The sequence below is a fragment of the Oncorhynchus nerka genome, linkage group LG11 (genome assembly GCF_034236695.1).
Source record: "Oncorhynchus nerka isolate Pitt River linkage group LG11, Oner_Uvic_2.0, whole genome shotgun sequence".
NCBI lineage: Eukaryota > Metazoa > Chordata > Actinopteri > Salmoniformes > Salmonidae > Oncorhynchus > Oncorhynchus nerka.
Window position 1 is genome coordinate 16,891,332 of NC_088406.1, and position 12,957 is coordinate 16,904,288.

The following is a 12,957-nucleotide window of genomic DNA, read 5'->3' on the forward strand; positions in this document are numbered from 1 at the left end:
GGGTAGTTGGGCACTATGGAAACAGTTGGGTTGTCAGAGAACAGGATGACCGCGGGTAGATGGGCACTATGGAAACAGTTAGTTTGTCATTCAGAGAACAGACAACCACGGGTAGTTGGGCACTATGGAAACAGTTGGGTTGTCAGAGAACAGGATGACCGCGGGTAGATGGGCACTATGGAAACAGTTAGTTTGTCATTCAGAGAACAGACAACCACGGGTAGTTGGGCACTATGGAAACAGTTGGGTTGTCAGAGAACAGGATGACCGCGGGTAGATGGGCACTATGGAAACAGTTAGTTTGTCATTCAGAGAACAGACAACCACGGGTAGTTGGGCACTATGGAAACAGTTGGGTTGTCAGAGAACAGGATGACCGCGGGTAGATGGGCACTATGGAAACAGTTAGTTTGTCATTCAGAGAACAGACAACCACGGGTAGTTGGGCACTATGGAAACAGTTGGGTTGTCATTCAGAGAACAGACGCAGAGGAAAGAATGGAATGGTTGTAGTGTCAGAGGGTGCTACATATTTTCACACACACAGATCCAAATAACATTGACTTTATTTATTGAAATTCATACCTACAGTTACCATCTGAAGAACTGCAGAATTTACAAAAGTTACTTTCACTTAGATACAGTTATAAGACAGAGGCAGGTTAAAGCTGTCATGTTACATTTAATATGATGATTGAGAGTGTTAGGTTCACATTAATGAGAATACACCACTTGTGCGTGTTGTTGCGTCCCCAGAAAAGTAGACCATTTCTGACCAGTCAGTCACACTAGCCTTGTGAAACCAGACTCATCACTGTGCTCACATTGAGTTTTTACTGAATTGAAACAGAATGTGAGCTCAGGAGATCAGACTGGTTAACCACACGGTCAGGTGTTTAATAATGCTCTCCTTACGGACTCCTCCACATGTCATCACTGAACTAGGAATGTAGTTCTGACTGAAACGTTTATTAAAGTATACAGAGTAGCAGACAGGAAGGTCACCACAGTCTTCGACAAATGGTAAACAGAGTGAGCACTTCTTTCTTTGCCCAAAAACAGTTATGAGGGCCTGTGTGTGTGTGTGTGTGTGTGTGTGTGTGTGTGTGTGTATGTGTATATACAGGTTTGGCCTAGAGTTGGGAGTAATGACGTCACTACATAAATCAACTTGGACACGTCTCTATGGCTCCCTCTCGACTAGTGGAACCACCTTAATGTTGAATATGCTGCTCCCTCTGCTGGAAAAATAAATAATTACACAAGTCTAGAAAACAGGGAAGGAGAACACTGGGGAGTGGGGTGAACAATTTATAGATGGGGGAGTCTCAGAGAGGTGTAGATGTGGGGGAAAGTTAAAAACAGGGAGATCGACATGGTTAGAGGAAGGGATAGAGTTATTATGGGACATATGGGGACACTGAAGGCTGGATTTCCAGTGAAGATCATTCCATTATCTCCCACCTGTCACAGGTTCTCCAGGCCTCTCAGAGAGACACAGTCTGTACTGTCAGGCTACTCCGGTAACCGTCTGTGTTCTAGGTCTGTCCCTCCCTCAGTCTATACCGGGAACGTCTTCCAGGCCCTCCATGTATCCCAGGGTGCACTGCAGTTGTAAAAGGCACTGTGGTAGCAGTCTCTCTCAATCCTCATGACACACCTGCTTCCCCTGCTTAGAGGTCCAGTTTATAGGCACAGGTGTGTGTGTGTGTGGGGGGGCGCCATTACTGGAATGTTCTGAAGAGTTTGTGGGTTCTATAGCTGGTGGTCTCTCCCCTATGAAACCCACACGGACGATTAGATAACCACACACGCACTCTTACACATGAACAAACATTAGATAATGATGTCTTACCTTGTCTGGCCCCATTATCAGACATCTCTAAAGAGCTGAGAGGCAGAGTGATATAGAGAGAGAGGTGGGGTTGGAGGGGGACAGAGAGAGGTGGGGTTGGAGGGGGACAGAGAGAGGGGGGTGGAGGGTGAGAGAGAGGAGCGAGGGGGGTGGAGGAAGAGAGAGAGGTGGGGTGGAGGAAGAGAGAGGTGGGGTGGAGGAAGAGAGAGGTGGGGTGGAGGAAGAGAGAGGTGGAGGAGAGAGAGGGGGGGAGGAGGGGAGGGAGAGAGGGGGGTGGAGGGAGAGAGAGGAGGGGTGGAGGGAGAGAGGGGGTGGAGGGAGAGAGGGGGGTGGAGGGAGGGAGGGAGGGAGAGAGGGGGAGGGAGAGGGGGGGAGAGAGAGAGAGGGGGTATAGGGAGAGAGAGAGGGGGTATAGAGAGAGAGAGGGGGGTGGAGGAGGGAGAGAGAGGGGGTGGAGGGAGAGAGAGAGAGGAGGGGAGTGGAGGGAGGGGGAGGGAGAGAGAGAGGGGGGTGGCAGGAGGGAGAGATAATGGGGGGAGTGGCAGGAGGGAGAGAGAATGGGGGGGAGTGGAGGGAGGGGAGAGAGAGGTGGAGGGAGAGAGAGGGGGGTGGAGGGAGAGAGAGGGGGGGTGGAGGGAGAGAGAGAGGGGGTGGAGGGAGAGAGGGGGTGGAGGGAGAGAGGGGGTGGAGGGAGGGAGGGGGAGGGAGAGAGGGGGAGGGAGAGCGAGAGAGAGAGAGGGGGGTAGGGAGAGAGAGAGGGGGGTATAGGGAGAGAGAGAGGGGGTGGAGGGAGAGAGAGGGGGGTGGAGGAGAGAGAGAGAGAGGGGAGTGGAGGGAGGGGGAGACACAGGAGGGAGAGAGAGGGGGGTGGCAGGAGGGAGAGATAATGGGGGAGGGCAGGAGGGAGAGAGAATGGGGGAGACAGGAGGGAGGGAGAGAGGGGGTGGAGGGAGGGAGGGAGAGAGGGGGGAGAGAGGGGGCGGATTTAGAGAGAGAGAGAGAGAGTGGGGGGTGGAGAGAGAGAGAGAGAGAGAGAGAGAGAGAGAGATTCATTTATTCAGACTGGCTGACATGAACTCTGTCAAGTGTAATGGTGAGTGCTAACAGCTATGTCACACACAGTCAGTGTTATATATGGATTCACCATCCTGTGTTTGCCATCAGCCAGGACACAGAGACAGAGACACAGCGACACACAGCGACAGTGAGACACAACAAGACACACAGAGAGACACAGCCACACAGCGAGACACAGCCACACAGCGAGACACAGCCACACAGCGAGACACAGCCACACAGCGAGACACAGCCACACAGCGAGACACAGCCACACAGCGAGACACAGCCACACAGTGAGACACAGCGAGACACACAGAGAGACACAGCGAGACACATAGAGAGACACAGCGAGACACAGCCACACAGCGAGACACAGACACACAGGGAGACACAGACACACAGGGAGACACAGACACACAGGGAGACACAGCCACACAGCGAGACACAGCCACACAGCGAGACACAGCAAGACAGACACACAGCAAGACACAGACACACAGCGAGACACAGACACACAGCGAGACAGCCACACAGCGAGACACAGCCACACAGCGAGACACAGCAAGACAGACACACAGCAAGACACAGACACACAGCGAGACAGCCACACAGCGAGACACAGACACACAGCGAGACACAGACACACAGCGAGACACAGACACACAGCGAGACACAGACACACAGCGAGACACAGCCACACAGCGAGACACAGCCACACAGCAAGACAGACACACAACAAGACAGACACACAGCAAGAAAGCGAGACACAGCGAGGCACAGACTCACAGCGAGATACAGACACACAGCAAGACAGACACACAGCAAGACAGAGACACAGCGAGACACACAGCAAGACACAGCAAGACAGCGAGACATAGCAAGACAGACACACAGCGAGACAGACACAAAGCGAGACACAGCGAGACAGTGAGACACAGCGAGACACACAGCGAGACACACAGCGAGACAGTGAGACACAGCGAGACACAGCGAGACACACAGCGAGACACACAGCGAGACAGTGAGACACAGCGAGACAGTGAGACACAGCGAGACAGTGAGACACAGCGAGACACACAGCGAGACACAGCAAGAAAGCGAGACACAGCGAGACACAGCGAGGCACAGACTCACAGCGAGATACAGACACACAGCGAGACACAGCAAGAAAGCGAGACACAGCGAGACAGTGAGACACAGCGAGACAGCGAGACACAGCAAGAAAGCGAGACACAGCGAGGCACAGACTCACAGCGAGACACAGAGACACAGAGACAGCGAGACAGACACAGCGAGACAGCGAGACAGACACAGCGAGACAGCGAGACAGACACAGCGAGACAGCGAGACAGACACAGCGAGACAGAGACACAGCAAGACACACAGAGACACAGCAAGACAGAGACACAGCAAGACACAGTGAGACAGCAAGACACAGTGAGACAGCAAGACAGAGACACAGCAAGACACAGAGACACATCAAGACACAGAAAGACACAGAGAGACAGCAAGACACAGAGACACAGCAAGACACAGAGACACAGCAAGACACAGAGAGACAGCAAGACACAGAGAGACAGCAAGACACAGAGAGACAGCAAGACACAGAGACACAGAGACACAGCAAGACAGAGACACATCAAGACACAGCAAGACACAGAGAGACAGCAAGACACAGAGAGACAGCAAGACACAGAGAGACAGCAAGACACAGAGACACAGCAAGACACAGAGAGACACAGAGAGACAGCAAGACACAGAGACACAGCAAGACACAGAAAGACACAGAGAGACAGCAAGACACAGAGACACAGCAAGACACAGAGACACAGCAAGACACAGAGACACAGCAAGACACAGAGACACAGCAAGACACAGAGACACAGCAAGACACAGAGACACAGCAAGACACAGAGACACAGCAAGACACAGAGACACAGCAAGACAGACACACAGCGAGACAGCAAGACACAGCGAGACAGCAAGACACAGAGACACAGCAAGACACAGAGACACAGCAAGACACAGAGACACAGCGAGACAGACAGCGAGACAGTGAGACACAGCGAGACACAGCGAGACACACAGCGAGACAGCGAGACACAGCGAGACACAGCGAGACAGTGAGACACAGCGAGACAGTGAGACACAGCGAGACAGTGAGACACAGCGAGACACACAGCGAGACACAGCAAGAAAGCGAGACACAGCGAGACAGTGAGACACAGCGAGAGACACAGCGAGACACAGCAAGAAAGCGAGACACAGACTCACAGCGAGACACAGACTCACAGCGAGACACAGACACACAGCGAGACAGAGACACAGCAAGACACAGAGACACAGCGAGACAGACACACAGCGAGACACAGAGGCACAGAGACAGCGAGACACAGAGACAGCGAGACACAGAGACAGCGAGACACAGATACAGCGAGACACAGAGACAGCGAGACACAGAGACAGCGAGACACAGAGACAGCGAGACACAGAGACAGCGAGACACAGAGACAGCGAGACACAGAGACAGCGAGACACAGAGACAGCGAGACAGACACAGCGAGACAGCGAGACAGACACAGCAAGACAGCGAGAAAGACACAGCGAGACAGAGACACACAGCAAGACACAGCAAGACAGAGACACAGCAAGACACAGTGAGACAGCAAGACACAGTGAGACAGCAAGACACAGTGAGACAGCAAGACACAGAGACACAGCAAGACACAGAGACACAGCAAGACAGAGCAAGACACAGAGACATAGCAAGACACAGAGAGACAGCAAGACACAGAGAGACAGCAAGACACAGCAAGACAGAAAGACACAGAGACACAGCAAGACACAGAGACACAGCAAGACACAGACACAGCAAGACAGCAAGACACAGAGACAGCAAGACACAGAGACAGCAAGACACAGAGACACAGCAAGACACAGAGACACAGCAAGACACAGAGACACAGCAAGACAGAGCAAGACACAGCAAGACAGAGCAAGACACAGAAAGACACAGAGAGACAGCAAGACACAGAGACACAGCAAGACACAGAGACACAGCAAGACACAGAGAGACAGCAAGACACAGAGACACAGCAAGACAGAGACACAGCAAGACACAGACACACAGCAAGACACAGACACACAGCAAGACAGACACACAGCAAGACACAGCGAGACACACAGCAAGACACAGCAAGACAGCGAGAGACAGCGAGACACAGCAAGACACAGAGAGACAGCAAGACACAGAGAGACAGCAAGACACAGAGAGACAGCAAGACACAGACACACAGACACACAGCAAGACACAGCAAGACACAGCAAGACAGAGACACAGCGAGACACACAGCAAGACACAGCAAGACAGCGAGAGACAGCAAGACACAGAGAGACAGCAAGACACAGAGAGACAGCAAGACACAGAGAGACAGCAAGACACAGACACACAGCAAGACACAGACACACAGCAAGACACAGACACACAGCAAGACACAGCAAGACAGAGACACAGCGAGACACACAGCAAGACACAGCAAGACAGCGAGAGACAGCGAGACACAGCAAGACAGCGAGACACAGCAAGACAGACACACAGCGAGACAGACACAAAGCGAGACACAGCGAGACACAGCGAGACAGCGAGACACAGCAAGAAAGCGAGACACAGCGAGGCACAGACTCACAGCGAGACACAGACTCACAGCGAGACACAGACTCACAGCGAGACACAGACTCACAGCGAGACACAGACTCACAGCGAGACACAGACTCACAGCGAGACACAGACACACAGCAAGACAGACACACAGCAAGACAGACACACAGCAAGACAGACACACAGCAAGAAAGCGAGACACAGCGAGGCACAGACTCACAGCGAGACAGACTCACAGCGAGACAGACACACAGCGAGACAGACACACAGCGAGACAGACACACAGCGAGACAGACACACAGCGAGACAGACTCACAGCGAGACAGACTCACAGCGAGACAGACACACAGCGAGACAGACACACAGCAAGACAGACACACAGCAAGACAGACACACAGCAAGACAGACACACAGCAAGACAGACACACAGCAAGACAGACACACAGCAAGACAGACACACAGCAAGACAGACACACAGCAAGACAGACACACAGCAAGACACAGTGAGACAGCAAGACACAGAAACACAGTAAGACAGACAAAGCAAGACAGAGACACAGCGAGACACACAGCAAGACAGCGAGACACACAACAAGACAGACACACAGCGAGACACAGACACACAGCGAGACACACAGCGAGACACAGACACACAGCGAGACACACAACGAGACACACAACAAGACAGACACCCAGCGAGACACAACAAGACAGACACACAGCAAGACAGACACACAGCGAGACACAGCAAGACACAGCAAGACACAGCGAGACACAGCGAGACACAGCAAGACACAGCAAGACACAGCAAGACACAGACACAGCGAGACACAGCAAGACACAGCGAGACACAGAGACAGCAAGACACAGACACAGCAAGACACAGCGAGACACAGCAAGACACAGCGAGACACAGCAAAACACAGCGAGACACAGCAAGACACAGACACAGCAAGACACAGACACAGCGAGACACAGACACAGCGAGACACAGCAAGACATAGCGGGACACAGACACAGCAAGACACAGACACAGAGCGAGACACAGAGGCACAGAGACAGCGAGACACAGAGACAGCGAGACACAGAGACAGCGAGACAGACACAGCGAGACAGCGAGACAGACACAGCGAGACAGACACAGCGAGACAGAGACACACAGCAAGACACAGCAAGACACAGAGACACAGCAAGACAGAGACACAGCAAGACAGAGACACAGCAAGACACAGTGAGACAGCAAGACACAGTGAGACAGCAAGACACAGACACAGCAAGACACAGAGACACAGCAAGACACAGAGACACAGCAAGACACAGAGACACAGCAAGACACAGAGACACAGCAAGACACAGAAAGACACAGAGAGACAGCAAGACACAGAGACACAGCAAGACACAGAGACACAGCAAGACACAGAGACAGCAAGACACAGAGAGACAGCAAGACACAGAGACACAGCAAGACACAGAGACAGCAAGACACAGAGAGACAGCAAGACACAGAGACACAGAGACACAGCAAGACACAGCAAGACACAGCAAGACACAGCAAGACACAGAAAGACACAGAAAGACACAGCGAGACACAGCAAGACACAGTTAGACAGCAAGACACAGAGAGACAGCAAGACACAGAGAGACAGCAAGACACAGAGAGACAGCAAGACACAGAGAGACAGCAAGACACAGAGAGACAGCAAGACACAGCAAGACACAGCAAGACACAGAAAGACACAGAGAGACAGCAAGACACAGAGAGACAGCAAGACACAGAGAGACAGCAAGACACAGAGAGACAGCAAGACACAGAGACACAGCAAGATACAGAAAGACAGAGACACAGCAAGACACAGAGACACAGCAAGATACAGAAAGACACAGAGAGACAGCAAGACACAGAGAGACAGCAAGACACAGAGACACAGCAAGATACAGAAAGACAGAGACACAGCAAGTCACAGAGACACAGCAAGATACAGAAAGACACAGAGAGACAGCAAGACACAGAGACACAGCAAGATACAGAAAGACAGAGACACAGCAAGACACAGAAAGACAGAGACACAGCAAGACACAGAGACACAGCAAGATACAGAAAGACAGAGACACAGCAAGACACAGAGACACAGCAAGATACAGAAAGACACAGAGAGACAGCAAGACACAGAGAGACAGCAAGACACAGAGAGACAGCAAGACACAGAGACACAGCAAGACACAGAGACACAGCAAGATACAGAAAGACAGAGACACAGCAAGACACAGAGACACAGCAAGACACAGAAAGACAGAGACACAGCAAGCCACTGCCACAGCAAGACACAGCAAGACACAGAGACACAGCAAGACACAGAGACACAGCAAGACACAGAGACACAGCAAGACACAGAGACACAGCAAGACACAGAGACACAGCAAGACACAGAGAGACAGCAAGACACAGAGACATAGCAAGACACAGCAACACAGCGAGACAGAGACACAGCGAGACAGAGACACAGCGAGACACAGAGACAGCGAGACACAGAGACAGCGAGACAGACACAGCGAGACAGCGAGACAGACACAGCGAGACAGCGAGACAGACACAGCGAGACAGCGAGACAGACACAGCGAGACAGAGACACACAGCAAGACACAGCGACACAGAGACACAGCAAGACAGAGAGAGACAGCAAGACACAGAGAGACAGCAAGACACAGAGAGACAGCAAGACACAGAGACACAGCAAGATACAGAGACACAGAGAGACAGCAAGACACAGAAAGACAGAGACACAGCAAGACACAGAGAGACAGCAAGACACAGAGACACAGAGAGACAGCAAGACACAGAGAGACAGCAAGACACAGAGACACAGCAAGATACAGAAAGACAGAGACACAGCAAGACACAGAAAGACAGAGACACAGCAAGACACAGAGACACAGCAAGATACAGAAAGACACAGAGAGACAGCAAGACACAGAGAGACAGCAAGACACAAAGAGACAGCAAGACACAGAGACACAGCAAGACAGCAAGATACAGAAAGACAGACACAGCAAGACACAGAGAGACAGCAAGACACAGAGACACAGAGAGACAGCAAGACACAGAGAGACAGCAAGATACAGAAAGACACAGAGAGACAGCAAGACACAGAGAGACAGCAAGACACAGAGAGACAGCAAGACACAGAGACACAGCAAGATACAGAAAGACAGAGACACAGCAAGCCACAGCCACAGCAAGACACAGCAAGACACAGAGACACAGCAAGACACAGAGACACAGCAAGACACAGAGACACAGAGACACAGCAAGATACAGAAAGACAGAGACACAGCAAGACACAGAGAGACAGCAAGACACAGAGACACAGAGACAGCAAGACACAGAGAGACAGCAAGACACAGAGACACAGCAAGATACAGAAAGACAGAGACACAGCAAGACACAGAAAGACAGAGACACAGCAAGACACAGAGACACAGCAAGATACAGAAAGACACAGAGAGACAGCAAGACACAGAGAGACAGCAAGACACAGAGAGACAGCAAGACACAGAGAGACAGCAAGACACAGAGACACAGCAAGATACAGAAAGACAGAGACACAGCAAGACACAGAGAGACAGCAAGACACAGAGACACAGAGAGACAGCAAGACACAGAGAGACAGCAAGACACAGAGACACAGCAAGATACAGAAAGACAGAGACACAGCAAGACACAGAAAGACAGAGACACAGCAAGACACAGAGACACAGCAAGATACAGAAAGACAGAGACACAGCAAGACACAGAGACACAGCAAGATACAGAAAGACACAGAGAGACAGCAAGACACAGAGAGACAGCAAGACACAGAGAGACAGCAAGACACAGAGACACAGCAAGACAGCAAGATACAGAAAGACAGACACAGCAAGACACAGAGAGACAGCAAGACACAGAGAGACAGCAAGATACAGAAAGACACAGAGAGACAGCAAGACACAGAGAGACAGCAAGACACAGAGAGACAGCAAGACACAGAGACACAGCAAGATACAGAAAGACAGAGACACAGCAAGCCACAGCCACAGCAAGACACAGCAAGACACAGAGACACAGCAAGACACAGAGACACAGCAAGACACAGAGACACAGAGACACAGCAAGATACAGAAAGACAGAGACACAGCAAGACACAGAGAGACAGCAAGACACAGAGACACAGAGACAGCAAGACACAGAGAGACAGCAAGACACAGAGACACAGCAAGATACAGAAAGACAGAGACACAGCAAGACACAGAAAGACAGAGACACAGCAAGACACAGAGACACAGCAAGATACAGAAAGACACAGAGAGACAGCAAGACACAGAGAGACAGCAAGACACAGAGAGACAGCAAGACACAGAGGCACAGCAAGACAGCAAGATACAGAAAGACAGAGACACAGCAAGACACAGAGAGACAGCAAGACACAGAGACACAGAGAGACAGCAAGACACAGAGAGACAGCAAGATACAGAAAGACACAGAGAGACAGCAAGACACAGAGAGACAGCAAGACACAGAGAGACAGCAAGACACAGAGACACAGCAAGATACAGAAAGACAGAGACACAGCAAGCCACAGCCACAGCAAGACACAGCAAGACACAGAGACACAGCAAGACACAGAGACACAGCAAGACACAGCAAGACACAGAGACACAGCAAGACACAGAGAGACAGCAAGACACAGAGACATAGCAAGACACAGAGACATAGCAAGACACAGCGACACAGCAAGACAGAGACACAGCAAGACAGACACAGCAAGACAGAGACACAGCAAGACACAGCAAGACACAGCAAGACACAGCGACACAGTAAGACAGACACAGCAAGACAGAGACACAGCAAGACAGAGACACAGCAAGACAGAGACACAGCAAGCCTACACACAATTGCACAGGGTCAGAGGGGTACGTAGAAAACATTATAAACTGGGTGGTTTGAGCCCTGAATGTTGATTGGCTGACAGCCGTGGTATATTAGACCGTATACCATGGCTATGACAAAACATATATTTGTACTCCTCTAATTACGTTGGTAACCAGTTATAATAGGGGTTTGTGGTATATGACCAATGTACCACAGCTAAGGGGACATTAGTGTAGTGCCTAAGAACAGCCCTTTGCCATGATATATTGGCCATATACCACAGCCCCTCGTGCCTTATTGCTTAAATGTATGATCACTGTATCCAGAACACACACACCTGATGAAAAAAAAAGCTCCATGAATTCCCTTCCTCCCTCTCCCTCTCTCCCTCTCTCCTTGCTAATGATATGAGAGGGGGTCACTGCATTTTAGATTTTTCCAAAACTTAATTGCTCTTTTTTGAGTTTTTATTATTAGTGGATATTGGCCTAATTCTGCCCTGCATGCATTGTTTGTGGTTTTCCTCTGGACATGTAGGAGAATCTTACAGAACTCTGCATGCAGGGTTTCAATGGGGTGTTTGTCCCATTTGATGAAATCTTGTTTTGCAAGTGGACCCCACACCTCGCTGCCATAAAGTGCAATTGGGTCAATGACATATTCAATTCGTTTTAGCCAAATTTTAATAGGCATTTCAATTTGAATTTGCTTTTGAATTTTGTACCAATTGAGAACTTTAAATTCCCTGAGATCTGGATCTTCTCTGGAAAATCATTATTTGAGTCTTTTTGGGGTTTACTGCCAGGGCCCAGGTCTGGCACTACTGCTCTAGCAGGTCCAGGCTCTGCTGTAGGCCTTGTGCTGTGGGCACAGGTCATCTGCGAAGAGGAGGCATTTATCTGAATTGTGGAGAGTAATACCAGGGGCTGAGGATTTTTCTAGGATAGTGGCCAATTCGTTAATGTAAATATTGAAGAGTGCATGTATGCCAAATAGAATCAAATGCTTATTGGAAGTCGATAAAGCAAGCGTATATTTTGGTATTATTTTGGTGGACATGTTTATCTATCAGGGTGTGTAGGGTGTAAATATGATCAATTGTGTGATGTTTTGGTATAAATCCAATTAGGCTTTTACTCAAGACATTGTGCTTATTAAGGAAGTTTAGAAGTCTTACATTTATAATACTACAGAAAACCTTCCCCAGGTTACTGTTCACACAAATGCCTCTGTCATTGTTAGGGTTAAAATTGTCTCCGTTCCTAAAGATTGGGGTTATGAGTCCTTGATTCCAGATGTCAGGGAAATAACCTACACTCAGGATCAAATTAAACAGTTTTAATATAGCCAATTGAAATCTCGCTCTCTCTCTCTTTCTGTAGGGGTTGCGATAAGCGTAATCAGGGTTAATCAGAGTTCAGAGGTTATCCATCCTGACCACAGGATCAACTCCGCCCCCCTCCTGACCACACACACACA

General features: G+C 50.3%; 1 protein-coding gene across 5 annotated transcripts in view; it reads right to left on the reverse strand.

The window, feature by feature from the left end:
• Window positions 1-548: 548 nt before the first annotated feature.
• LOC115125746 (arf-GAP with Rho-GAP domain, ANK repeat and PH domain-containing protein 1-like) overlaps window positions 549-12,957 on the reverse strand; it is a 183,461-nt gene continuing 171,052 nt past the window's right edge. For all 5 annotated transcript variants that reach the window (XM_065024262.1, XM_065024259.1, XM_065024261.1 and 2 more), the window contains 2 exons: window positions 1,856-1,890; window positions 549-1,776 (listed from right to left, as the gene is read on the reverse strand). In XM_065024262.1, coding sequence (XP_064880334.1) covers window positions 1,873-1,890 — 18 coding nt within the window. In that variant the 3' untranslated portion in view covers window positions 549-1,776; window positions 1,856-1,872. The remainder of the gene's footprint in view (window positions 1,777-1,855; window positions 1,891-12,957) is intronic.